This window comes from Emydura macquarii, unplaced genomic scaffold (assembly GCF_026122565.2).
Source record: "Emydura macquarii macquarii isolate MOO-44397 ecotype Brisbane River unplaced genomic scaffold, CSIRO-AGI_Emac_v2 contig_2768, whole genome shotgun sequence".
Classification (NCBI taxonomy): domain Eukaryota; kingdom Metazoa; phylum Chordata; order Testudines; family Chelidae; genus Emydura; species Emydura macquarii.
Genome location: NW_027132905.1, coordinates 2,063,855 through 2,090,228, shown reverse-complemented (window position 1 = coordinate 2,090,228; position 26,374 = coordinate 2,063,855). Strand labels below are relative to the sequence as shown.

The window sequence follows — 26,374 nt, the reverse complement described above, 5'->3', positions numbered from 1 at the left end:
TCCTTAGCTGTACTTCGCCTCTGTGCAGATTCTGATGCCTTTAAACTACGTTTGTGGGAGTTGCTTTTGTCTGTGTTCCCTTTGCTTTTCTTTTTCTCATAGCAGGGCAGCGTATATTTCCCTGGGCTGTTTTCAGCATCTGTTTCCCTCTTTGCTTTCTCACTCTTGCTCTTTTCTCTACCACCTGCTCCATAATCCTCCTGCTGCTGCTTTTCTTCCCTTCAATCTCCCATTCCCCGCGGCTTCAAGTCTCTGTGTACTCTGCTTACCTTTAATATGTCCCCTCAACCTCCCTCATACACCCTCTGGTTCGCTGGTCTTGACAAATTCTGCAGCCTTCCGGAGAACTAAACATACTAAAAGGCCATGCTGCCCCAGGCAGCACTCAGCCAACCTCCTCACCGGCTGTTGCTTAGTTTCCTACCATGGCGATGCTTCTGGACCCTGCTTGGGGGAGGGTCCATTTGTAGCCTCCTGCCGGTAGGTGCCTGAGTTTGAAGTCCCCTCTGGTTGCTGGGAAGGTGACGTGATTTTCTCTATTTATTTAATTTAGCCTCCTTTCTTATAAAGGCCCTTTACCTGGTGAAGAGCTCCAGGGCATGCCTCAGCTGCTCATTGCTTTTCCCAGCAGCAGAGACATGAAATTGGACTGTTTAGCACTGAGTTTCCAGTTGTTGCCATGAAATTGACCAAGCACGTGTTAATTTCAGGCTGGGGTTGTTGAGCTGGGGGCAGCAGAGGTGCTGAGGCTGTGCGCCCACTCACCAAGATGGCATTGACTCAGCTTTGTTAGACTGATGTTCAGAGGTGATCCTTGCAACCGTGAGAACTAGCAGCTCCTCTTAAAATTGAAGAAGTAAACCGGAGCTTCTGCCGGTCTTGTTTCACTTACCTGCCTAGTGGGTTTTGTGGTACAGTTCTGGAGGTCTGTGTTTGGGTTGGAAGAGCAGAGGACTAGATACATTAGACATCTGTTCCTGTCAGCATTGCAAACAGAACACCAGCCCCTGGGTGTGGTGCTGAGGTTGGGTACAGGATTGCTGTCATGCCGGTCAATTTTGAGACTGGACTTGGATTGTCCCTTTTTAAAAAAAAAAAAAAAAAAGAAGCTGAAGGGGCGGTTTAAGCACTCAGTGAGGGACATTCTGTGCAGAGCTTCCACTCGCGTGTGTGGGTTGGACGCGCTTTCATCTACCCGCTGAGCAGACTCTTTGCTGTTCAGGATACCATAGATCAGCACAGTTCTTGTACCCTTTGGGCCTGGAGGGGCGAGTGCCGCTTTCTGAGCCCGCCCCGAACTCCTTGTGGTTCAGAACGTACCAGGTTCCTGCAGCCTTCTCAGGCCGAGGGAGGAACGAAGCCAGGGGCCCTCCGCTGGGGTGGCTGTTCTGATGTTGGTGTCACAACATGCTGCTGAAGTGGAGGTGAGATGGTCTCTCTCCTCTGGCCCACATCCCAGCTCCTCTTTCAGCCTGGAGTTCCTCCCCTTCCCTGGCTCCCCAGCTCTGCGCAATCGTCATCAAGAACGAACCCTGGAGGTGAAACGGTTTCGTTCTCTTCCTATGTTCCTCTGCCCGCCACTCTCAGAAACAGATGGAGACGGCGACCTTTGCGAGGTCCGGTTGTGAGCTGCCTTACCCAGCTCCCCCTGTGGCGTGTCAGCACGTTACCCCCTTTGCTGGGAGAAGGGCCCGACCAGAGCTCCCTGCAAAGCTCATGTCTAGTCCCGCAGCTTCCCGCATGCCGGGAAGGCTCTCAGCCCATAAGGTTGCACCCTTGTCCCTGCCGTACATGCCATGAGCAGGCTGTAATCCGTGTACGTTCTCCCTGTGTTAGCCCGTGCTGGACGATGCATTGGGTGGCAGAGCCCCTCTACGCACCGCTCGTCTTCGCGGCAGGAGGCCCGTCAGGGAATCTCAGCCCGGATTGTTCATCAGTGTGTTGTGTTTTTCCCCCTCTAAGGAGGTGTTGTGTGTCTGTCTGGGCTGGAGCGCAGGCCATGGCCCTACGGGCGCTGCCTCTCTCCTTCTGTAGCGTGGGGAGCTCCAGTGGAGCGACTCCTGGGCGTGCGGGGCAGCGGCTGAGGAGGCAGCCAGGAATAGTTTGCTGTGGTCCCGGGTGCAGAGGATTTCCTTTTAGGGATTCCCTGCTATTCTGGGACTGAGAGGCTGGATCCCGTTCTAAAACCTGGCCGCCCCGCGTCGGGCCGGGCCGGGCAGTGAGCAGGCTCTCCGGTGGCAGGAGTAGAGTTACCAAGGGGTTGCCGGTGAAAGCAGAGAGCAGCAGAACAGCCTGCGGGTTGGTGCCCGCTGGCACTCGGGGGGAGGGGAGGGACGGGCCTGGCCCCACACGGCTGCAGCCGAGATGCAGGAGCTGGCAAAGCCCTTCTATTTTTGGACCCTTTCCTTTTCAGCATTCGATTCCCAGCCGTGACACAGCTGCTGCCCGTCAGTACCCGCTGCTGCCTCTCCTCGCCTCTCCCCCCATGGTGAGAACCCAGGCTCTTTATCAGGCCCAGCATCCCAATGCAGCAGAAGGCCCCTGAGCATCCCTTTCTGTAACCTCCCTGTACGTAGGACGCCTCGCCCCGCTGTCGCTCCCCCGTGGGGATGCGGGTGCTGAGCTTGTGTCCGGGCCGTGCCCAAGCGGCGATGGAGCATGGCAAAGCCGGCTCCGACTTGGCTCCAAGCCCTCGTTAGCGGAGGTGCTCTTCACCGGGAACCGATGTCTGCACGGGGTGAGGTGCTGTGCTCCTGTCTCCAGGCTAGTGACTCTCCTGCCGGCTTCCCTGCTGGGGGATGGAGGGGCACGGCCCGGGCAGTGGGATCCGACCAGCTCTGTGTCGCCTGTACCGCGCCAGCTGCCCTTCGCCTCAGCTGCCTGACTCTTGTCTCCAGCAGGTGCCCAAGCCACAGACCCTCCGCAAGCCGCCCGGCAAGAAAGACATGAAAGAGCAGGAGAAAGGGGACGTGAGCGACGGCAAAGAGAACCTGAAAAGCAAATCGGACGAGTCCGGGGAGGAGAAGAACGGCGACGACGAGAACCAAAAGTTGGCCCAGAAGAAGAAAGGTGAGAATGGAGGCGGGGTGGGTAAGATGTGGGTGAGATGCCGGGAGGGGGCAGCCAGAAGATGGGGGGAGTTTTGTACTGGCTGAACCAGCTTCCGTGAGCTCGTGACCTTTGATGCCGCGCTGACCTGGCCGTCGCCGTTCGTGCTCTGGGCTGCTGCGTCCGAAACCCGTTCGCAAGCTGGTGCGGACGCGGGCAGTGGCGGGTGCTACGTGGAGAAGTCGCGCTCTTTCGCCACCTGCCCTGGCTGCCGGTGGAATTCCAGGTGTTGCGCTTTCGGCCTGGCACGTGCCAACCGGAGCCTCTCCCTCTATCTCAGCTGAGTTGAGTGCGGTGCCAGGCCTGGCTCAGTTGCTTGCAGGGCGTCTCCTGAGTGTTCCTCTGCTCTGGGATCCGTTCCCCCTGCTCTGCTGGATCCAAAATAGTCCAGCTCTGCTGATTTCCAAGGGAAGGGTCTCCTCTTTTCTAGAGCCTCTGGGAGGAGGGTGGTCGCTAGTTTCTGCTGGCGAGAAGGGTCTGCTGTTGGATGTCCTGGGATGTCAGGCACATGGGACCAGGTGTGGGCGCCACCGTAGCAAGAGAATGGGTAGTGACGAAAGGGAGTGAGGCTTTGTCCCTGGATCTGAGAGGGCAGCCAGTTCCAGGCCGGGAATCCATGCATCTGCCACCTTTGTCCTCTGGGAGTCTTGGGGTCCCGGTTTGCTGTCCTGTCCCGTCTCCGAGTAGCTGGGATCGCAGAGAGTCAGGGTATAGCTACTCTTACTCTTCTACAGTACTCAGCGTAGACGCTGCCTATGCCGACTTCAGAGGTCCCACCGGCGTAGTTAATCCACCTCCCCGGGAGATGGTAGCGAGGCAGCGGAAGAGTTCTTCCATCCCGCTAGCCCCATCTGCATGGGTGTCAGGTCACCATGGCGGTCTCTTTCCGGCGTGGATTTTTCACACCCCTGAGAGACGTAGCTATGCTCATGTGAGTTCCCAGTGTAGACCGACTCTCAGCTGGCTGCTGGCACAGTCTCCACGAGACTGCAGAGAGGGGGGCAGACAGGCCTGGCAGCTCTGATAAAAGCAGATCACAAAAATCAGCAGAACTAGGAAACCAGGAGCCCTGAGAGTCTCACCACCCCCCCCCCCCCCCCCCCCGGCCCCCCCATCACGTGGTACGTCCGGTGCTGCAGCAGAGAGACCCTGGGATCTGAGCTTTCCATGGTGAGTTCGGGGAAGACCACAGCCTGCCTCTGGGTGGACGAATTGTCGCCATTCGTCACCTTTCCGGGGGCAGTGGCTGGCTGTGCCTTGGGAGACGGCAGTTGCATTCCACCGAAGGAAGGGGCTTTCCTGGGGGAAGCCTGTGTAGATCCCAGGGCGCAGCAGGAAGTCCATCCCGGCGCACCGGGGCAGGAATGGTTTTCCTCTCGCTTGTGCTTTTGACGTTCCCCAGGTCAGGTCCAGGTTCCATCAGTGACTCGGGGGCCATGTGTATGAGCCGAACGCAAGGGGCAGAAAGTTCTTGAGTCCAGTGATCTCCACAAACCTCGGCCCGGGGTTCTAGCAGCAGCAGCCTGGGTTACTCTGGCCCGGAGCTCCCCAGAGCGGCAGAGGAAGGGGAGCAGCATTGATCGCCTGGAGGGGAGCCGCACCCAGCCCTCAAGCTCCGTTTCTGGGGCTGTTTGCAGGGCAGCCCCACGGAGTGGCCCTGTGTCAAAGGCTCAGGCACTTCCTGGCCCGGAGTTGGATGAATCCTAGGTTCTGCTGCTGCTAGACTAGGCAGGGAGGAGGGGAGGGGAGGGGGGGTGGAAGCAAATATTGGTTCTTCCTTTAAAGCTGTGTCACTCCTCAAATCCGGTCCCTTTTTCAGGCAACAAACACAAGTGGGTCCCTCTGCAAATAGACGTGAAGGCGGAGACGCCCCGGGACAAAACGGCCTCTCGGAACAACCGGCAGAACGAACAGCACAGGCATCTCTCCAACAACCGCAGCGACCTGAAAGGTGGGTGGGCCGGGCTGGCCCTGCCCCTCTCCGCACCTGGTGGTCCGGCTGGTGCCGTGCTCCCTGCCAGGAAGAGCCAGGCTGCGATTCCCCTGGGGTATTTCCACAGCTATCGCCTGCGTTGGATGCTGTGCAGGAAGGGAAGGGAGCACGCTCTTGCCTGGCAGCGCCTGGACGCTGTGGCCAGGTGTGCTGCAAACGAGATCCAGAGGGAAGCTCTCGGGAGACGGTGGTTGGATAATGCCCGCTGGGCCCTTTCCCAGCCACTGCTCTCCCAGAGAGGAGCGGGTCCAGGAAGGCCCCGGCTCTGATGCATTCACCCTCTAGCTAGAGGGCCCGTCTGGGTGCGGGGCGGAGAAGGGCAGGGCTTTAGCGGGGGGCATTGCAAAGGGGCTGGAGTTGCTGTAAATGCTGGTACCTGCCGGAGGACAGCGAGGGTCAAGAGCAAAGTGTCCCTCAGCCGGGGTCACTGGCTTGGCCTTAATCACACATCCGAGCCAGCAGAGAGTTCGCTGTGACTTCATCTCTCCTGTGCTGTGCAGCCTGGCACCCGGATAACAAACATGAGCGGAGCTGGCCCGACCACGACGAAACCTCCAGCGTCAAGAGCGAGGGAGGAGCGGTGCGAGGAGCCTTCAGAGGCCGGGGCCGAGGCCGTGGCCGGGGTCGGGGCCGAGGAAGAGGAGGCATTCGCTGTACGTATTGCCCTGCTCTGGCTGTCTGCTGCCGCACCCGATGCAGCCCACTGCTGCCTGCATCCCCTGCTCGCAGCTCTTTTGTCGGGGACCAGTGATTATCTGTCTGCGGCTGCTGGCGCGAGGGTGGCCTCGAGCTGGTTTGTTCTGTGGGAAAGGATTCGGGGGAGCAGTGGTGGCCGAATTCACGCGAGAACAGACGGGCCCATCACATCCCTTGTCGCCCTGTGTCCTCAGGCGACCTTGGCTGCAGACTTTCAGTGCAGAGACAGGAGAGATGTATCCGCCATGCTCTCGGTGGCTCGGCGTTTTGCTAGCTGGGCGTGGGTCCCAGCAGGTCAGGGACCGTAGGTTAGAGCAGCGTCGTGGTGCAATCACTAGCCGCTCTCGCACCCGCACCTGGCTCTGGACGGGCGGGTCCCACTGGCCAGGGTCCCAGGGCTGAGCGGTGTTTTGAGGAGTGTCGTGGTGACGGTCCCGCGTCGTGGTTGACGTACCCAAGGTCACAGGGAGCCTGGCAGAGTAGGAGGGACTTGAACCCAGGACCACTGAAACCCAGGTCAGGACTCCAGCCACTGCATCGCTTGTCCCCTCTCAGCAGGAGGGTGGTGCCTCCATCAGTGAATCACAGGATAGGCTTGGACTCCGAGCAGAAGGGCTAGTTTGGTTACATTTTCCTCCTGCTGTCTTCAGGCCCGGAGAGAGAAGAGAGCAAGAGCGCTCCGCACGGAGCCGCCGGGCCTTCCCGGTGCAGCGCTGTCCACTTGCCGCGGGCCCCCACGTTTCCGGCAGCCAGGGCGCTGCCCCAGTCAGAGACATGCGAGTTCCCCTTGCTCGGTGCCAGCCTCTGCCGTGAGCACGACCGAAGAGCTGCTCCCGGGGAGGGGTCTTTGTGGGCGGCTATGCCCATGCCAGGAAGGGGGGGCTCCAAAGCCTCGGCAGGGCCAGGGAGTGCAGAAGATGGGGTTTGAAAGGAAAATGTGGCGAGGGGCCCCTAGCTAAAATCACTGCCGGGGGTTGCAGCGTGCTGCTGGGAGCTGCAGCTGGACCTACGCGCTGTAGAGCGGCCCCTCGGGGTGCCTGTGTATGAATGCAGCCTAAACCCAGCTGGTGGCTGGCTGAGCCTGTCTAGTATTAACGAGCGCCCGTCTTCCCACCTCTACTGTCTGCACCTCTTTGTTTCTCCCCGTCTCCTTTGCACCCCCTGTCACGTGTGGGGTCCAGGGCTGCATGGGAGTTCTGATCCCTGACTCTGGTCCTCTTCCTCCTGCTCGGCGTGTGGAGAGCCGACTCCTGGTTGAAGGACAGCCCTCCGAGGATGGGGCTGTGTGAGCCGCTGGTTCACGTGCTGGTGACTCGCCATTTGCTGCTGAGGCCATGAAAATCCAGCGGAGATAGCAGTTAACTATGGCCAGTTGCTTTGTTTCCCCGAGAGGTGCGTTGTTCAGCCGAATCAGAACGCTCTCCTGATGGCTGAAGCGGGACGGGCATGGCCACAGGCTTGCGAACTCCCTGTGCTGTCTGGGCCCCTCTCCTGGCTCTTTAAGGAGGCGGCTGCCAGCAGCAGGGTTTCTGGAGAGCTGGCGGTTTCTCCACTTGACTTGCTGCAGCGTCTGGACACCGAGCTCCGTTGGCCAGGGTATTTGTAGTCAGAGCAGAGGAAATTGCCCCAGGCTGGGAATCCATATCGGCTTTGTCGTTCCTACACAGGGTGGAGCGAAGACCTGTCTCTCCCCTTGTGACGGTCTAGCACACTGCTGTGTTGTTGTCAGCACCAAGTGGGGGTGCGCTCTTGTTTGTACGGTGGTCGTGCCTGGGTTGTGTGTTGGTGCGACACCCACAGGGAGACCCTGAAGGCCCCAGGGGCAGCAGGTGCCCCACGTGCCCCTCTAAAAGGTCTGCGTCTTTCCTCCTCTCAGCGCACTTCGACTACCAGTACGGCTACCGGAAATTCGACAGCTCGGACGGCTCGCGCAGCCAGAAGTACGCCAGTAACATCACCTACTACTTCGATAACGTCAGCAGCACGGAGCTGTACAGCGTGGATCAGGAGCTGCTCAAGGACTACATCAAGCGGCAGATGTAAGTGCTGCCCCTTCGCCCGGGGGCTGAGGGGGTTTTTAGCCAGCGGAGCAGGGGCCGGGGATTTGACCTCTCTCGCTGTGGCACTATAGTGTAACGTGGGGCACCAAAGCGCTGTCAGCCCGCCCGGGGGGGTGAAATCCGCTCAGATTACGGCGCCCGTCTGACTTGGGCTACCCACAGCCCCAGTGCCGGGAGGGAACGCGGCCACGTGCTTGCCACAGCCTGGCGCTCGAGGCGTCTGTCTGCCGTGGCGTTACCCAACCCAGAAGGGAAGGGCTTGTGGCTAGGGCATGGGGCTGACTCCAGACCTGGGCTGAGTTCCCCACTCTGCCTGGGACAAGCCCCTCGACTCTCTGCACCTCAGTTCCCCACCTGTAAACTGGGGCCCTTGGTCTGTTTTAGATGGTAAACTCTGCGGGGCAGAGACTGTGTACACAGAGCCTCGTCTGACGGGACCTCGGGCTCTCCTGGGGCCTTCAGGTGCTCCTGGGATACAAGCCAAGCGCTTGCGAACTCGGCTTCACCCAGCGCTGGTAGCGAGCGCCTCCTCGTGCGGCACGTGGCCGTGCAGGGCTGGCTTCCAGCTTCGCACTGCGCTTCCGGGGCCTGGCCTGAGTCCCCCGGGCTCCCTCTGCCCCTCGCCCTCACAGGAGGTCAGACTAGATGGTCAGACCGGTCCCTTCTGACCTCAGAGTCTGTGAGGAAGGGTGGGAACTCCCTGGGGCGGGGGGCTCGTGGGGCGAGGTGGTAACGGGCTGCCTCTCTCCTTGCCTCGCTGCACCGGGCAGAGAGTACTACTTCAGCGTGGACAACCTGGAGCGGGACTTCTTCCTGCGGCGCAAGATGGACACGGACGGCTTCCTGCCCATCACCTTGATTGCCAGCTTCCACCGGGTGCAGGCCCTGACCACGGACGTCGGCCTCATCGTTAAGGTGAGGGCTGCCGCCGGGCTGGTGCGCGCAACTCCCAGGGACAGCTCAGCTCAGGTGCCCGCCCCCCCCCCCCCCCCCCCCCCCCAAACCTCACTGGCCTCTTCCCCTCTGTGTGTGGTTCTGTCTCCACCGCCCTGCAAAGACAGCTCTAGCCTCCATGCTGGGTTGGGGAGAGTGTCTTGGCTGCGGCTCATTCACGGCCACCCCTCCGGGGGTGTCCCTGCATTAACCCCGCTGCGGGGCTTGTTCCCCAGGCTTTGAAGGACAGCAAAGTGGTGGAGATCGTGGACCAGAAGATCAGGAGAAAGGAGCAGCCAGAAAAATGGCCTTTACCTGGCCCCTCCATGGCCGACCACACGCAGACTGACTTCTCGCAGCTCATCAACTGCCCCGAGTTCGTCCCCCGGCAGAGCTTCCAAAAGGAGACAGGTGAGTGCAGCAGAGGGCGGCGCGTGAGTAGCCGGGGAAGGGCAGGGTGGCGCCTAGAGTGACTGGCCAGGGCTGTGTCCATTTCAGCGACAGAAAGAGACCTGCTGGGAACAGCAAGTCGCCCCGGAGTCAGTGGGTTTGGTAACTGCATGGGGTTGGGGCGCTGCTCCTCGGGCAGGGCAGGGATTGGGTGGGACTTGGAGAGAGGCGTGCCCCGGGGCAAGCGTTTGCCACTTGATCCGTGGTTGGTGGTGACGCCGGCGCAGCACGTCCCCCAGGTCCCTGCTCGGTCCAGCACGTCCCCCAGGTACTCTGAAACCGGGCCCTGGGCTCTCAGAGCAGCGGACGGGGTGAGAATCTCTCCAGGCTTCTCCCTGACGGTTGGCAGAGCACCCTGAGTGGCTCTGCCCTGGTGGGTCCCTGGGCATGCGACTGGCAGGTGCTTTGGGAAACCCCAGCCTAAGATGCAGGAGTGTTGGGTCCCATTGGAAGTCAGTGAGTCGTTGGGAACCCGCCTTCGGGCAGAGCGGGGGGCACCTGGGAGCGGGCGATCCGCGGTCTGAAGTCTTTAGCCAGGTGTCCAGAAAGGCTTTGCTGCTTTCTCGGCTGCTGGCCCTTCCTGGCTCTCCTCCGCTAATCTAGTCCTGCCCAATGGGAGGTGCGGGGAAGGGAAGCGGACCGACACCAGCACGAGTTTACCAGCTTACGGCATTCCTGGCAATCTGTCCAGTGAAGACCCTGACTGTCCTGGGAAGATCCTACTGAGAACGGAGGGGGGGCACAAGCACCCGAGACCCCTTGGGCTGAGGTTTCTCCGAGCTGCCAAAAGCAATGGAAAGCGAATGTCTGGATCCCCTGGGTGTCTCTGCAGATCTCAGCCTTGCAATCTAGACAGGGCAAAATATGGGGCATGCAACATAAGGAGCGATCCTGCATTGGCAAGAGGGTTCCCCTTAGCAGCCCCACTCCTGGCTACGGGGCCTTTCCCTTCTCTGGACTCATGCTTTGCTGCTGCGGCAGCTTTCTCTAGGACCAGCCTCCTTGAATAGTGGGCCCAAACTCGTGGCACTTGCCCTGGGGTCATTTCCTCCTGGAGGGGGTGGGTGAGTGGCTGCGCGCACACTTACGTGCCGTGTGTAAGAGGCACGTCTGTCCCTGAACCTCTAGAATCTGCCCCCGGCTCTCCCCGCTCCGCCAGCCCTGTGCCAACCAAGACCGAGGAGATCAGTAACCTGAAAACGATGCCCAAGGGCCTGTCTGCCAGTTTACCAGACTTGGATTCAGAGACGTGGATTGAAGTGAAGAAGAGGCCCAGGCCTTCCCCAGCCAGACCTAAGGTAGCTATTGTCCGTCCGTCCGTCCGTCCGTCTGCAGGCTGAACTGCAAACGCCACCAGGTGGGAACTGAGCTGGCCAAGGCATGGGGAATGGCTGGGTTTTGCTGGCAATTGTCTGGCCAGCTTTAGCAAGGAGTCAAGAGCAGGGTTAGCACTGAACTGGCTTCTAGAGACGTGAGTCGCGTGGGTGACTTCCCGGTTCTCTCTCGCCCCCACCCCGTTCCGCCAGGAGCCGTCGCCGTACGCTTGTGCAGCCGTGAGGGCCTGGGGTCGCTGACTAACGGGAGACTTTCCGTCCCCCTTGGGGGTGGAACACGGTGCTTCCCGGGGCTGAGAGAAGCTGTGAGCGGACGTTGGGCCTGCCCGTTCAGCGGCACAGAGCTGCTGCCTTTAGGATGTGTCTTGTGCTGGGTCGGCACCGTGGTCCTGATAGGACCAGTCTTAACTAGCCAGGGCAGAAATGTACAACTCCCAAGGAGGGCGTGGGGGGAATCCTCTCCCTGGCCCGATCTGAAAACCTGGTGCGTCTTGCTTTCTAACCCGCCGTGGCTGTTCTGCCAGAGCCCGAACCGCACCCCCCGGGCTGCACCCGGCTCATCCTCGTGTCTGTTTTTTGCCTTTAGAAAGCGGAGGAGTCGAAGACGCCCCAGAAGGACCAAGACGAACCTGAGGAGTTGGACTTCCTCTTTGATGAGGAGATGGAGCAGATAGACGGCCGCAAGAACACCTTCACCGACTGGTCGGACGAGGATTCGGACTACGAGATCGATGACCGGGACGTGAACAAGATTCTGATTGTGACACAGACGCCCCCGTACCTGCGCCGGCACCCCGGGGGGGATCGCACGGGCAACCACACCTCCCGGGCGAAAATGAGCTCTGAGCTAGCCAAGGTCATCAATGACGGGCTGTATTACTACGAACAGGACCTGTGGACGGAGCAGTTTGAGCCCGAATACTCTCAGATCAAGGTGAGAGCTAGAATCCGTGTCCCAGCGGGCGTCTGGGTGATGCAGCCCCTGGCTTAGTCCCGTGCGAACCGTACGTGGGCGCGCGCTCGTTTTTGGTTTGAGCCGCTGGCTTGTTCAGTTTTACTGAAACCTCTTCCTAACCAGCGTGTGCTGGTTCACACTGAAATAAGTGTGACCCCGCTGTCTCTTGCACCGGTTTAAAATCAGTGCGGCTCTGCACAGGGGAGGGCATCGTGGTTCTTGTGAAAAGTGCCTGGCTGACAGTGCTGGAGACGGGACTCCTGCCTGCCGAACAGGGTCAGAGCCCCCGCGTGCTCTGGAGAGCCGTCCCCGAGGGCGCCAGGACTCTTTCATCCTGTAGTAGCACGGCACCTTAGGGAGAAATGGCGTGAGATAAAGTGATGGGTGCAGCTGGTCGGGAGCCAGCCAGCTACACCCCGTTCCTGGTCCCTTCCTGCCACTTGGACCACATCTCCCTCTTCCTGCCTTGCTCCTGGCCGGCTCCCCCGAGACTCGGCCTCATTTCCTCCGCCTTCATCTCTGTTCTCGCTGTGTCCTGGCCTCTCCTCCCGCTGTCTCCTTGTGGGTCTGTTTGTGCCGCCTCATATGCCAGACAGTCCTTGGCTTTGTCTGCCCGACTCGCTCCTTTCCATACCTTGTTCTGTCCTCCTCCTCATGCGCCAGTCGCCTGCACCCTGGCGCATGTGTCAGGTTTCGTAGAGCATTGTGTGTAAACGGGCCTTTCGGGCTTGACGTTTCCCAGCTTAGCCAGACCTGGATGGCGATTCCGCTGTAGCGGGACCGGCGTCACTCCCGGTACGGGCGTGCTGTTCTGCAGTGTGTGACCTCCTTCTGGTACAGTCGCTCCGCTTTGGAAGCAGAGGGGTTATGTTGGAATGAAGTCGCTTTGAGTCTAGCAATGGCGTGTCCACATGGGTCTAACTGTAGTAGGACAGTGAGGCTGGTAGAGCGAGGCCGGGAAACTGCCCCCTGTGGACAAGCCCTTAGCAGTGCTCTGCAGCTCCTGGTCGCTGTGCCGCTGTCCTAGCAGCGACCCGGGAGGGTGGGGGGAGTCCCTACCTGGCAGATGGGGAAAGCGAGTCACGGGCTGAGTGGGTGGCAGAACCGGGACTGGAACGCAGGAGCGCCTGCTTCCCAGTTACATGCTTCTTCCTCAGCTGCTTTAGGGCTCCACTCAGCATGGTAACGAACTGCAGCCCGATTTCACACGTTAAACAGCGCATCTGGCAGTCAGGCCTTTCCCCCGGCCCTGGGGTAGGACAGTGAGTGAGACAGAAGCTCGGAGAGTTTTCCCAGCTGGAGTCTCGAGGGGCATAGGTCCGTGCCGTAACCATCTGGCCATTGTGCAGAGCCCTTCCCTGAGCCGGCCGGCAGTGCATCCTCCTGCCGCAGGCCATGGGGAGCTGCCTGCCCCGCTGCTCCCAGCCGGGGGACAAGGCGCTTCCTGGAGCTTGCCCTACAGATGTGGTTAGGTGCCTGACGTTCCCCGGGCCGTGGGAACGAGATTGGAAGCTGCGACGCCGTAACGGCTGCAAGCTGCAGTCAGCGACCTCAGGTCGACTTCACAGCGGCTAGCCTCTCCCTTGTTTCCATTTCTCTCTCAAGCCTGAGGAGCTGCGATCTCTCTCTAGAGGGGCGGGGGCAGGACCGTTGCGCTCGTCCCTCCATGCAGGCAGGGATAGATCGTTCCGGACAGAAAAAATTCCGGTGCGGAGGCTGCTCTGTCCAGAAGCCGGGAGAGGCCAGTTTACAGCTGCCCCTTGTGCCTGTGTGTTGTGGTAGCCTTGATTTCCAGCATCCTCTTGCATCTCTGGTAACACAACACTGGTTCCGATTCTTTTCAATGATCCCTCCCACACGCACACTTTGCCCTGGAGCCGGTGCTTTGTCTTTACTCTGTTTCATTGCTACAATGACCTGTTGGCTCTCCAGTGACTCAGGCTTTTCATAGGTGGTCTCTTTTCTCTCTGGAGGGCCGTGTTCTGGGCCGCCGATTCCAAGATTTTCTCTTCAGCCCAGCCATTCAGGGCGCAAAAACTAGTTGGGCTGCAAACGCGTGCCGTCAGCGGGTCGCTGTTACACTGAGGCTGTTTCTTGGCTGCACGCAGAAGGGGTGTTCTTCACTCCGGTTAGCTACCGGGGATGAAAATAGCAGAGAAGACCCAGGAACTTGGCTTTTAACTCGAGGTAGCAGTTCAGGTTCAAGCCCAGGCTCCCCTGTGGGCTTCAGTTTGAGTTAAAAGCCAAGTTACCATCTCTTCACTGCTGTTCGAACCTACGCTCGCTGCCTTGGGGCAAGAACACCCGCTTCTCCCCACCTCCACCTCCTCCGGGAAAGCTGGAGTCTGCCGTGTGCCGTGTAAGAATGGTTTGACTGAGTAACTCTCCTGGCGTGCCCGCCCCGGCGGTCAGCGATGGTTCATCATGCAGGGGTGGGGGAGTGAATGCAGCTGCCCCGCGGTGGACAACTTGAAGCTGGGAATTGGGATACTGGCAGAGGGGGAAGGTGGGCAGGGGCGAGGAGAGAGGGCATGAGGCAGGTGTTCTTTGGAGGCCGTAGGCAGATGCACATGGCACGTGGGTGTGAGTGGAGCCCGGCGTAGCACCTGGGTACCGGTCTGGGAGCTCTCGGGCTGTGGCAGTGGGATGCTCTGAAAGCACCTCGAGAGAGGAGATGGGCTGGGGGGCGAAGGAGGCGCTGGTGGAGGGGGAGACTGTCCCTGAGTGCTCCTGGAATGCAAGGCAGCTTGTCAGAAGTTCTGGAGGTAACAGAAGTGGTGGGAAGGGGGTAATAATGCCTGTACCCGGCAGAGTTTGAATGTATCTATCCTCGCATCATCCCCGAGAGGGCGGGGAAGCATTCTCCTCCCCATTGTGCTGAAGCACAGAGAGGCTTAAGTGACTTGCCCAAGGTCCCCAGGAAATCCGTGGCGGAGCCTGGGTCTCCCGTGCCCTCGGCTTGTGCCCTGACACGGGGCCGGCCTTCCTAGCGATGAGCGTAGCCCTGCTCGGGAAGAAACCTTCCAGGTTGGCATCCGAGTGGGGCTGGCGGCGAGCCGCAAGAATGGGTTACGGCCCCATCCCCTAGGACCTCGCTGTGGAAGGGTTTCCATTTCCCATCTCCAGGAAAGCCGAGGTGGGGGGGAGCAGAAGCTGCACTAGCGCAGGGTGAGGGGGGCACATGGACATTGGCATCTGGAGTAGGAAGAGAATGGAAGGGCTCCGCGTCTGATCCCCAGGTCCCTCCCGTGGCGTGGAGGGGTGAGCTGTGCCCTTCGGTGCTGGAAGCAGACCATGCTGGCTGCCACTGGCACGAAGGGGTGGGTGGAGCTGGGTTCAGTCCGATCCCCTCTCCCAGTCTAAACGGGCTGGCGCTGCAGCGCTGGACTCTCCCAGGAGTTACCCGCAGGAGCGCGGGAACCTCCCGTCTCGGCTGTGCTGGCCAAGGGAGGGGGCGGCTCAGTTCGGGTTGAGATGGTGACTGCTCAGGGCCAGCCCAGAGCCCTGGAGGAGGCAGGGACGTGCCGTCTCCGGTGACTCCAGCCCAGCTCCTCCAGCTTCTCTATCTTGAAATGCAGCAAGAAGTCGAGAACTTCAAGAAGGTGAACATGATCAGCCGGGAGCAGTTTGATACTCTCACCCCGGAGCCCCCCGTGGATCCGAACCAGGAAGTCCCGCCTGGACCCCCCAGGTTCCAGCAAGGTGAGAGGCGCGGTAGAGAGGACGCATTTGTGGAACTTTGCTACTGGCCCTTGACGTCGTGTCTTTCTGGGCACACGTGGCCCGGGGTCTGGATTGCAGACTGCTCCCCTGGAGCTCTGGGCGGGGGCGGGGGGGCAGCTAGCACGTCTGGTCCATCTCCTGAGCAGGCATTTGGGGGGGAGGGTCTCTGCTGCGCGTTTCCAAGTACATCCAGTGGGGCCCCTTCCCCCCAGTCAGGGCTCGGTCTGACCTGGCTTCTGGGGGTTGTTCCCAACCCCCTCCGCCCTGCAGTTCCCACCGACGCTTTGGCCAATAAGCTCTTCGGCGTCCCGGAGCCGTCGACCATCGCCCGGTCGCTGCCAACCACTGTGCCAGAGTCGCCCAACTACCGCAACGCCCGGACCCCCCGGACGCCGCGCACGCCGCAGCTCAAAGACCCGATGCAGACGCCCCGGTTTTACCCCGTGGTGAAGGAGGGCAGGACGATAGATGCCAAGGTGAGGGGTCCCAGAGGGCTGGGCTGTGTGTGCTCTCAGCCCCCCGGGAGGTGTTTGCGACTCCAGCTTCTTGTCTGGGGTGGTCGCGGGAGCTGGGGGTAGGGCAAAGGGGCGGGGGGAGGGTAACCCATGAGAAAAGACACTAAGGCGGCTGTCTCTTGCAGACTCCCCGGAAGAGGAAGACGCGGCACAGTTCAAACCCTCCCCTGGAATGCCACGTTGGCTGGGTGATGGATTCCCGGGAGCACAGGCCTCGCACTGCCTCCATCAGGTATTTCAGAGGCGGCCGGCGAGAGACGACTGGAGCCGAGAACAAAGGCGCTGGGTGGTGGGAAGGGGCTGTCACGGCTGCCAGCTGGGTTCGAGGGTTCTTCCCTGCGGAACGTGCCCGTCCGGCGGAGCTGCCTCTGCCGGTGGTGTGGTGACGGGGCCAGGGCTGCCGCTTCCCTGGAAATGAGTTGTCCCCTGTCCGTGTGACGCACCCGTCCCGGCGGCAGACAGTGTGTGGGAAGCTAAACCAGTGTGAGCTCGTGGCAGGGGCCCGCGCTAGCCCTGGGGCACCTGTTCACGTGGCCCGCAGCTCGGAGCTGGGTCTGATCTCTGCAGCGCTCTGTGCGCGCCCGAGGCTGTGGTCTGAAGAGGGTGAGGGCCCTGGGCTGAGAAGTTTGTGCCCCAGCCCCTCCCCGTGCCGTCCCGCATGTGATCAGGCAGCAGGGGCCGCAGCTCACTCTGCCGACCGTCTGCCTGGCCCTGGGGCGCTCCCGCTTCCGCTCAGCAGCAGCCCCTCGTCCCGCGAGCGATGTGCTGGCCGTGCCGGAAGGAAAGGGAGAGGGGGTTTGACGGGAGTGTCTTGTGCTCAGCTCCAGCCCCTCGGAAGGGACCCCTGCCGTCGGGAGCTACGGCTGCACCCCGCAGTCGCTGCCCAAGTTCCAGCATCCTTCCCACGAGCTGCTCAAGGAGAACGGCTTCACGCAGCACGTCTATCACAAGTACCGGCGGCGCTGCCTGAACGGTGGGTTGGGAGAGGCCCCCGGAGATCTCGCTCTGGCCAGCCGAGGGGGGGGGGGACACGATGCGCCTTCGCTGCGTGGGTGAACGCCTCCCCCTGCTGCTGTGCTCTTGGCACCGGTGCCGTAGACGCCAGGGCGAGCGAGTTGACAAGCCAGAAGTCACCCTCCTGCGTGGCAGAGTAAAGATGGAGCCCACGGGACACCTCAGTGCGTGTGGGGAACTTACACCAACCTTCAGCCAGTGGGGGGGGAGGTTCTGTTTCGTCCCAGACGCTCTTGTTGGGTTATCCAGGGCATCCTACCACCTCCTCCGCATGCCCCCGGGCACGCTCTGCAAAGGAGGGCTCTTCTCCCCAGCGTAACTGCCTGCCTTCTCCCCGCACAGAGCGGAAACGCCTGGGCATCGGTCAGTCCCAGGAGATGAACACGCTCTTCCGCTTCTGGTCGTTCTTCCTCCGAGATCACTTTAACAAGAAGATGTACGAGGAGTTCAAGCAGCTGGCTTTGGAGGACGGGAAGGAGGGATACAGGTAGGGCAGCGGCCGACGTGGGGACGGGCGCCTGTGCTGTAGCCGCGCGGCCGCTTCCAGCCTAGGGAGGGAGCGGGCGTGAGTGGGGCTGGCCCGTCAGAGGGCTGGGGCGGTAAATGCCGGCTGGTCTTGGAGCAGAGCGAGCGGGGATGACATCGGGGCTGTGAGCATCCTGGAGAAGGAATGGGGGAGATGCTGATGCTTTCCCCGCCGCGGACGTAGGGAATTAGCTGTGGTGTCCCCTTCAGGAGCATTGCTGGCCCTGAGAGGTGAGGTGCCCGTGTTACTCCCTCCGTGGGGGCGTTGTTCCCCGGTGACGTGGGGCTGGGGGCCGGGAGCCCTGCTCTGCCCGAGGCTTCTTGTGCGGCTGCCCCGAGCTGCTGTCTGCACGCGCCACTCACGCCGGTGGCGGCGGCCGTGTCTTCGCAGGTACGGCCTGGAGTGCCTTTTCAGATACTACAGCTACGGGCTGGAGAAGAAATTCCGGCCGGACATATTTAAGGATTTCCAAGAAGAAACCATCAAGGATTACGAGGCCGGTAGGTGGTTCCTTCCGCCGCTCCTCGGATCTCCGGCCCCGGCCCGGCTCGCTGTGACTGGCTTCCTCCGGGAAGTGCAGCGCTGCTCCGGGTTGGCCGGGGCGATGGCGATGGGTGAGCGGGGCTGGTGGGATAGAGCACGTGGGAACCCCCCGCTGCTCCTTGCCGGAGGTGCTGGGCTGGCTGCAGTCTGGGGGCGTTTCCACCCCTCGGAGTCAGGGCAGGATGGCGAAGCACATGGCATGGAGAGGGTTAGCGGCCCAGCCCTTGGCTGGGGTTGTGTGCGCCGGGGCAGGGCAGGGGCTAAAAGCCCATACGGTGTCACAAAAGCAGCCCGGGTGGCTCCGGTTGTCTCTGGCAGAAGGCCGTTCCTGTGAAGTAAGTCCTTGGCATGGAGTGGGCAGGAGGTGCCCTGCCCCCAACGGGGCGTCTGGCTGTTCGGGACGCAGAGCTGGCTGGGGCCTGGCGCCAGGGGCGGTGCTGGAAACGGGCTGGCGTTGATGTTCTTCCGAATCGCCCTGGTGGGACCAGGCCCTCCGGGCTTTCTCTGCCACCTTGCCGTGACCCAGCCCTCCCGCTGAGCGAGCCGCCCGGCCCCGTACCCTGCGCACCGCCTCTCCCGGGGCGGGTGACCCAGTAACGTGGGGGGGGGGGCCCTTTCCTCTCCCCCGGCTTAGCCATGCTGGCTCTGCTGCTCCCACAGCCCCCTCGGGAACGACTCGCCGTGCGAGTAAAGCCGGCAGCCGCTCCTGTGTGCCCTCGGTGCCAGGCCAAAGGGTCCAGGGAGGAGTCTCAGCCCCCGCCAGGCACAGTGCCCCAGGCAGTCCCGGCTGACCCTCGGGGAGCCTGTTGCAGGGTGTCCGTGTTCCGCTTGCCTCTCCCGTCCCGGGACGGGTAGAGATGAGTGGCTGGTTGGTTAGGCTCTTGGGGGGTTCCTAGGGGGCAGCTCTGATGTCTGTAGCTTTATTTCTCCTAACAGGGCAGCTCTACGGGCTGGAAAAGTTTTGGGCCTTCTTAAAATATTCCAAAGCCAAAAACCTGGACATCGACCGCAAGCTGCAAGAATACCTCAGCAAGTTCAGGCGCCTCGAGGACTTCCGAGTGGATGTGAGTAGGAACCGCGGCTGCTGTCACGCCCTCCCCCCAGCAGGAGGATTATCTCTGCGCTCCGGCCCTCCGCCACCGCCTCCCATCCCAATCCTTGCTCGCTTCCCCAAACTCAGGCGGAATCGGGCCCGGTTTAGAATTGCTGACTCAAAACCAATCCACAGCGACACCCAGCGTCGGGTTCTGCTCATTGCAGCTGGGTGGGGAAATAGGACCCGCCCCTTGGTTTGTGTGTCGAAGGGCCCCAGAACACAGGGGCTTTTCTTTGGTCCCACGGGCTCTTCTGTAGCCTGGCTTCCTGTGGGCGAGGCCAGGAGACTCTCCCCCAGCAGACCGTGAATTGGTGAAGGCGCGGGTTCGTTTTCACCTTAGTCCTCGGAGGATGTCAGGGACTTCAGGAGCCGCTGAGCCTGAGTGCGATGCGACGCAGCCTGAGGTTGCCTAGCGCCTGGGGGCCGGCAGCCCCGTGTGAAGCGTCCCGGGCAGGAGATAGGGGAGCGTGTTTCGGATGAACTTTGCAATAAGTTGGGCTGGGCCGGAGGCTGGCGCGGAGATAGCGTGTGGGGGTTGGAGGCGGGGCAGGGGCAGGACAGGAGAACTGCCAGCTTCGATAAGCTAGGCGGAAGGGAAGCTGCCTGGTGTGGCTGAGCCAGGAAAGCTCACCCTGCCCCTGCCGGCACATGCGCTGCTCGGAGGGATTATCGCTGGCCTCTCTGAGAGGAGGCATTTGGTTTTTTGACTGGGGACAGCAGCCCCTCTGTACGCGCCCACCCGAACGGGTGCTGCTGGGTTTGCGTATTGGGAGCAGGGTTAGGCCTGTCTGTACAAACGTTTACCCCCCCTTAGCCCCCCGCCCCCCGGGAGGCAGGTCAGTATTTCTTCTCCCCGTTGCGTTGGTGAGGAAAACAAAGCACTGAGTTGGCAGGTTTGCGTGGTGGGGCCAGGTTTGGTAGAGCGGCTCCCCATCCTGCTCCGGACGGCTGGACCGGGCTGCTCTGCGGAGAGAGGCTGGGCAGAGAGGGGGAACCCGCCGGGCTGGCACTGCTGCATCTTCGTTGGGAAGCCCGTGTGCCTTCCCTCTGCATGGGTGCAGCCCGTCCCTGTGTTTAGGGCAGGCCGCACCCCAGGGGGACTTCGCGTCGGGAGTTGGCCGCTGTCGTGACTCGACAGGAGGCAAAGGCAACTTGAGCTGCCGCCTCCTGCGGGGGAGGAATCGGGATTACAAGAAAGGGAGGCAGAAAACTGCTGCCGGGCTGGGGATCAGCCTGGGATGCTGGGCCTGGAGCTCGTGTGCCTTCCTCGTGCAGCTCTCCCCGAGCACCTGCGTGAGTGGATGGGGGAGGCGGCGCTGAGGTTCCCTGGGCACCAGGGAGGGCCCTTTGCACCTGTCTACGGGGCTTCCCCAGCGACGGGTGCTGATCGCCGACACGGGAAAGGGCCGGAGGTGGGGCCGCGGTCGTGGCTGCAGTGGCCCCGTGCACGGGGGCTGACTCGCTTTGCAATGGCTGCTCTGACGCCGGGGCCGTTTCTTTTTCAGCCCCCCATGGGAGAGGAAGGCGGTCACAAGAGATTCCCGGCAGCATTGGGAGGAGATGGAAGGAAGCGCTACCCATCCCAGTCTTCCAGCAAACCGGTCAGCCAGTCCCCATCCAGCCAAGCCCAGGCCTCGGCCAGCCCACCTGCCAGAGAGGATGTCAAAACCCTGAGCCAGCCAGCCCCTGCCACGGCGGCTGTGGAATCTCAAACACTGGGGAAGTAGAGGGATGGATGGTGGGGAATTTGACTGGGGGAGGGGAGAAGTGCGGTGGGGAGGGACAAAACGGGGGTTGAAATGTGGGTGTCTGAGAAGAATAGGCTGCTGGGGGAAACGTCAACGCACAGGATCTCTCTTGTGGCTGGAAAACAAGACAATCCCAGCTGAAAGCATCCTTTGCTTGCTGTCCGTGTCTGACTGGAACCAAGCCCTCCCCCTCCCCCCCCCACTTTCATGTCTTAGCTTCTTTTTGGGTGGGTTGGGAAGGGGAGATATTTTTTTTATTATATATATATCAAGTTTTAAATTATTGATAGTTTTTGTCTGGATTTACCAAAATCACTCTGCGCTACGCCGCCCCTGCCCCCCCCAGACACGCACCCCGTCGGATCAAGCTGCTCCGAGGGTCGGCCGGCAGCTCCCTGGCGCCCGATGACACCCTGCGGGAACCGCCGACAGCCCGCACCCGGCTCGTTTCACCCATTCCGGATACAGTGATGCTTTTTAAAAAAAAAAAGAAACCCGACCGATACAGAAGGATTTGATTGTATTCACCCCAGCTCCGTTTCCCGGGGCTGGCTTTCCCTCCGCCTGGCTTGCCCTTCCGTCACGGACGATTGGAAGTCAACCAAAGGACCTCTCACCGGGCGTTGCGACGGGCTCCTTCGACTCTTCTGTGCATGGGCTGGAGCCGTGGGCTCGCGCTTGCTTCCTCCAGGAACACTGACTGCACTAGAAGAAGGAGCTTCCTCTTCACTCTCCCTTTAAAAACCAACAAAAAACCCCTCGACACAGACTGCTCTCCCTGTGCTTTCTTCCTTGGAAATAATCGTTTAAAAACAAAAAACAAAAAAAAAAGTTGCCTTATTGTGGAGTGGGAGTTTTGTGACCCGCCTGACTCTCTCACGTGGCCTCTGGGCGTGGCGTCTGCGGGACGAGGGCCCTCGGCTGAGCGGCCGGGAGCCCCTCCGTCACCGCCTCCCTCCAAGAGACTCCTGCAGGAAACGGCTGGCGCTCTGCCGCCCGACCCGGTTGCATTGACGCCGACGACGTGGCTGCAGCCGAGGGGGACGTTGTGAGAACCGCATCGGATGACCTGGCCCCTCGGAGGTGTAGGTCCTGCTCCGGAGAGGAAGCGGTGCTGACGCAGTTTAATCTAAGACTTAATAGCATAAGTAGTTGACGCTGATGTAATGTATATACTGTTGTAGTGTCCTTCCTGCTACAGCAAGTGTGTTTGCTCTTGCCTCACTCAGACTCACAGGTGCACTGTCATTGTCTTTCCTCTTCCACTGGTCCAACAAGCAGGGCAGCGCGGTGTGGGGTCTGCTAGCAGGGAGAGGAGCCGTGCCAGTGGCTGGCCGGGCTGACTTCTCACGGGGAAGGGGTGGCATGGAGCTGAGAGAAAGGGGAATGCTACGGCACAGCGGCTGAGGAAAGCGGATACAGAGAACGCCGCCTTAAACAGCCGCAGGTGGCCTCACAGGCGGGGAGGGTTGGGAGAGGCCGTCTGAGAAACGTGGGCGGGTTTTCCTCTTAGATTGGTGCGGTCAGTCGTCCTCCTTCCCCCGTTCGGGTGCAGCGCATTGATCAGACTCCGCTTCCGAGGGGGGCGACATCCCCCAGCTTGTGCGTTCGGACTCTCCAGAACACCAGCCGAGCCTGGGGTGGTTTGGCGGGGGTGGGGAGCAGATGCGGCTGAGATGGCGCGGTGTGGCGGAAGGAAGGCATAGCGTGCAAGGTTTTCCTCCTGTGTCCCGGCAAGGAGGGAATGCAGAATTCAGGCCTGAAGGTGGATGTGAATTCCCCAGGAGGGGAAAAGGTACTTCCTCCGTGTGCTTTGGGCCTGGGCTTTGCGGGTGCTGTGCTGTAACCTCCCGGCTGTGCGGGCCTTGCGGGCGGGGGAAGAGTTTGCTGGAGGAATATGCAATGACAGAAATGTCTGCAGATGCTGCTACCTGGCCTGCTGCGGTGGGGGCAGCGTAGGACTCCCCCCAGCTCATTCCTTTTAATGCAATGGCATGTCACTGCAGGGCACCATTTTTGGTGGGGGGACATGTCTCTAGGGCTTGCATGCTGCTTACTAGCTGGGAACTGTACAGACAGGAGGCCCAGCAGCGCGGGGGCTGGAGCAAAGCTCAGCACAGGGAGTTGGGCAGGTCAGGCGGAGGGGCGCGGTGGTCGCTGTTGGGTGTGGGCGTAGCCAGAGAGCCGTGAGCTGCTAACGTGCCCTGTCCAGTGAAAGCGACTGTGCATAAAACACGCTGCCTTGGTTGGGGCGGAGCTGAGATTGCGGGTCTTTTCCCAGCAGCTTCGGGGGACCCTGCAGCTGGCCACGGGAGTTGAGTGGCTGTTCCCTTTAAATCAAGAGCCTGGTACGTTCCGCCATTAAGCAGCGACCTGCTGACGGGTGCCGCTTAAGGGCCTGATTGAAAGACGAGGGGTAGCACGGGTCCCCGATTGGTGCCCACGGTAGTTGGCCGTGTGTGCTACAATGCGTAAGTGCGGCACCCTTGGGCATCAGCCCCGGCTTTGAATTTCCCTGGAGCCAGGCCTTCAATGTTGCGGAAGTGCTGGGATTCCACAGGGGGTGGTCTGGTAGAGCCTGGAGGGTATTAGTCTTGACTGGGGGGACACAGCTGCCTCTTACTGGTGCCCGGTCTGGTTTTAACCAGTTGCCTGCATCTTTGCTCGAACTGGAAATGAGGAGAAGTGGGCGCACGCTGAGGAATGGTGGCCTGTGAAACCGCCAGGGGAAAGGGGCCGTTGGATGGCAGAAGTGCCCAGAAGCATGCCAGAGATCCAAACTGATGGACTGTTTGCTGCTCAGTCTGTTCGCTGGTTTGAGACCCCCTCAAATTTCAGTCCAGAGCAATTTTTTCCTCATTTAGTCAGCGGCTTGTGCTTGCCGCCCATGTGAATGGGGCCTGAATAGAAAGTCCTGTCTGCAGCAGCCTGGCCAGAGGAGAGATTCCCCAGCCAGGGTGCCGCAGCCCAGGATTCCCATGCAGTCGAATTGTAACTGATTACGGTAGGGCCAAGTGTGAGCTGTGTTTTCATGTTGCTGTGTGATGCAGGCCGACCCCGGGGGGAGGGAAAGGAACCCAAGAGAGGCAGCAGTGATGTGTCCTGTGTGTTGCCCTGAAGACTGAAATAAATCAAGGCAACAAGGTCCTGTTGTACTCTCTGCTCCAGAGAGAGGAGACCTCTGTTGTTCACAGCCCCCAGCAATGTTCACAATGCTCCAGAAGGGAGCATGATGGAGCGTTGGGTGGCTCCGGTTGTACAAGTCTCCTGCACCGTCGTTCAGGTGAGGGCTGCCCCCAGAGGGTGGTGAGCAGGTGTTCGCAGGCGCAGGGCCCCACGGCATGCTTTGCTGGTACCGTGGCTGAATGCTCTGGGATTGACCTCTGAGAGGTCTGCCATGCCTCATGGTGCACACGGGGGATGAGTCTCCAGACACGCCTTCCTACAGTTAAGTGAGACCCACCCCTGCTATAGAGAATATCCTCTAGCTAGAAGATTGCATGCGGCCTGACAACTCCGAGGAGAGGAGATGGCTGTTGAAATACATTTCCCTTCCAGAGGAGAGCAGATGGTCTGAAATTTGCATTAGCCTGTTTTCCTTCCCCCACCCCCACTTTCCCGGGAGGAACTTGACTTCCCTTCTAGGCAGGGGTGTTCCATCTGGACCAGCCCAGCTCCTTTTTTAAAAAAAGAAATAAATGGTTCTGCCATGTGCTGCTCAGTTCTGCAGCTTGTGATGGCCAGCTCTGCCCCAGAGCCCCTCCTTGCGAGGAGGAAACCACGGCCGGTCTTCAGGCTGGTGCCGACTGAGTGGGTGAGAGGCAGTTGTTAATGCAGAGCCTGGTCTGCCCCACAACCCCAAAAGGGGGGGGGGTGCAGTTGGGCTTGCCATTCCAAGTGGAAGAAAAGCCTGTTAAATCATGTGCATCTCCTCTCTTGGGTCCTGCACATTGGATGCCCTGGTTTTATATACAGGTAGCTGTGGCAGGGTCCAAAACACTGTGGTTCAGGGTTTGCACAGAGATGAGGCTTTTTTAAAAGGAAAACGTGTCTAGGTGCTGCTGCTCTGTCTGCCCTCGTGGCTTGTTCCCCTCCCGCGGGTTCTCGATCTGTAATCATTGGATTCTGTCCAGGTTCTGTATTCACTCACTCTGCTTCTGATTGGTTGACTGTACTGTAAAAAATGACGACATATTAACCTCAATACTCTGCCATACTTCTGTACATGTACAATACGAAGGGGAACCTTTTAGCTGTCAATGCCTTTCTGAGATCTGTTTTTCGTTTTATCCAGCAAAAACACAGAGACAAATCTGTAAATGTAGCAAATGGTTTGCGATGCTCTGTATCCTGTGTGTGTCTCTTCTCCGAGACTTCGGATTTGTCAGTAGCTCACTTTCTTTTGAATCAATGTTAGGCTCTTAATGAGGGGAGGGTTGCTACACTTCATGTGAAATGCCTCACTGACTTTTTTTTTTTTTTTTTTTTTTTTTTTTTTTTTAATTTCCAATTCTTGTAATGATGATAGAGGAGAGTGGGTTTTTTTGGAAAACAGTTTCATCTCAGTGATGTGGATTGGATGGAGTGGTTTGTGTTTGTGTTTTTAAATTCTAGGGGTAACGTTTCAAAGAGCAGTTTACATCTTCACTTTCTGAAGACACTTGAACATAGGACCGACGTATCTGTGACAAGCATACCCTATCGTTGGAAGCTCTCGAAGAGCATGCAAGGGCATGGGCTTTAAACCTGTCTGGTTTGGTTTTTATAGACACTTTCATGTCAAAAGTCAGATGTATTTCAGCTAACCCCCACAATCCTTCCCCTTTATTCTGCGGTGGTACATTCTCGCTTCTCCGTGCCTCCAGAGGATGGGGCCTGTGCTGGTGATGTCCCTGGGAGAGGGTGGGTGTGGCATTGTTTCATCCATTGGCATCTTCCTGGCACAGCGCCGTGCGTCCTCCCTTTCCAACCCCAGCCATGCTTGGTCCCTGTGGAATGTGCGACCGTTGGGGGTTGGAACCTCAGCCCCTGGCACTCTGACATTGAGCTTTAACTGGAAGTGGTTGGAGCAGGGAGGGTTTTTCGTGTAAGGTCTGAGCTGCTCCAAGCTGTGTGGATAAGAACCTGCCTTTCAGTAAAGACCCAGTGTTTCTGTATAGATGCCCGATCACTCAGCCAGAACAAAGGGGGGGTATTAGTTTGATCTCACTGCCCTTCCCCACCAGGCTCTGTATCTTTCCCAACCTCATCCCTCTACTCCCAAAAACAAAAAGAGAAAAGTGTTTGCAACCTTCAGCTGCGTTTATTGTAGGGACAAATCTTAAAACGACGTTTCAGACCACTCATCACGGGGGAGGAAAATCTTGTTAACACGACCCACGGTATGTGATCCACCTTCTGTTGATAGTACATAATCCCGACTCGCGTACTAGAGTCATCACCATCCCACGTAAAAGGAAAAGAGGAAAACCAACAAACAATGTAAAATACTTGAATGAGAGCTTGTATTATAACATTAATATTATTCAGAGTATCTGCTTCCTAGGCTGATGTGATTCATTATTCTAGCAATGCTTTAGTCCTTTGTAATTTGTGGTAATTATGCTTTTTTCCTTTTTAATACAAAAAAAAATGTATAAAAATAAAAACTTCAAAAGACCGTGTGGTATGGGCTCTCCTC

General features: G+C 59.6%; 1 protein-coding gene across 6 annotated transcripts in view; it reads left to right on the top strand.

Annotated features, from left to right (window-relative positions):
• The window catches only part of LARP1 (La ribonucleoprotein 1, translational regulator), a 106,798-nt gene extending 80,445 nt beyond the window's left edge, over positions 1-26,353 (top strand). For 3 of the 6 annotated variants that reach the window (XM_067566282.1, XM_067566277.1, XM_067566283.1), the window contains exons 4-20: positions 2,414-2,488; positions 2,898-3,069; positions 4,928-5,059; positions 5,602-5,754; positions 7,674-7,836; positions 8,628-8,772; positions 9,027-9,201; positions 10,369-10,538; positions 11,161-11,508; positions 15,108-15,231; positions 15,523-15,728; positions 15,893-15,999; positions 16,589-16,740; positions 17,124-17,268; positions 17,698-17,807; positions 18,787-18,914; positions 20,452-26,353. In XM_067566282.1, the coding sequence (XP_067422383.1) occupies positions 2,414-2,488; positions 2,898-3,069; positions 4,928-5,059; positions 5,602-5,754; positions 7,674-7,836; positions 8,628-8,772; positions 9,027-9,201; positions 10,369-10,538; positions 11,161-11,508; positions 15,108-15,231; positions 15,523-15,728; positions 15,893-15,999; positions 16,589-16,740; positions 17,124-17,268; positions 17,698-17,807; positions 18,787-18,914; positions 20,452-20,673 (2,727 nt within the window). In that variant the 3' untranslated portion in view covers positions 20,674-26,353. The remainder of the gene's footprint in view (positions 1-2,413; positions 2,489-2,897; positions 3,070-4,927; positions 5,060-5,601; positions 5,755-7,673; positions 7,837-8,627; positions 8,773-9,026; positions 9,202-10,368; positions 10,539-11,160; positions 11,509-15,107; positions 15,232-15,522; positions 15,729-15,892; positions 16,000-16,588; positions 16,741-17,123; positions 17,269-17,697; positions 17,808-18,786; positions 18,915-20,451) is intronic. The other 3 variants (XM_067566279.1, XM_067566281.1, XM_067566280.1) reach the window with 3 other exon arrangements.
• The last annotated feature ends 21 nt before the right edge of the window (positions 26,354-26,374 follow it).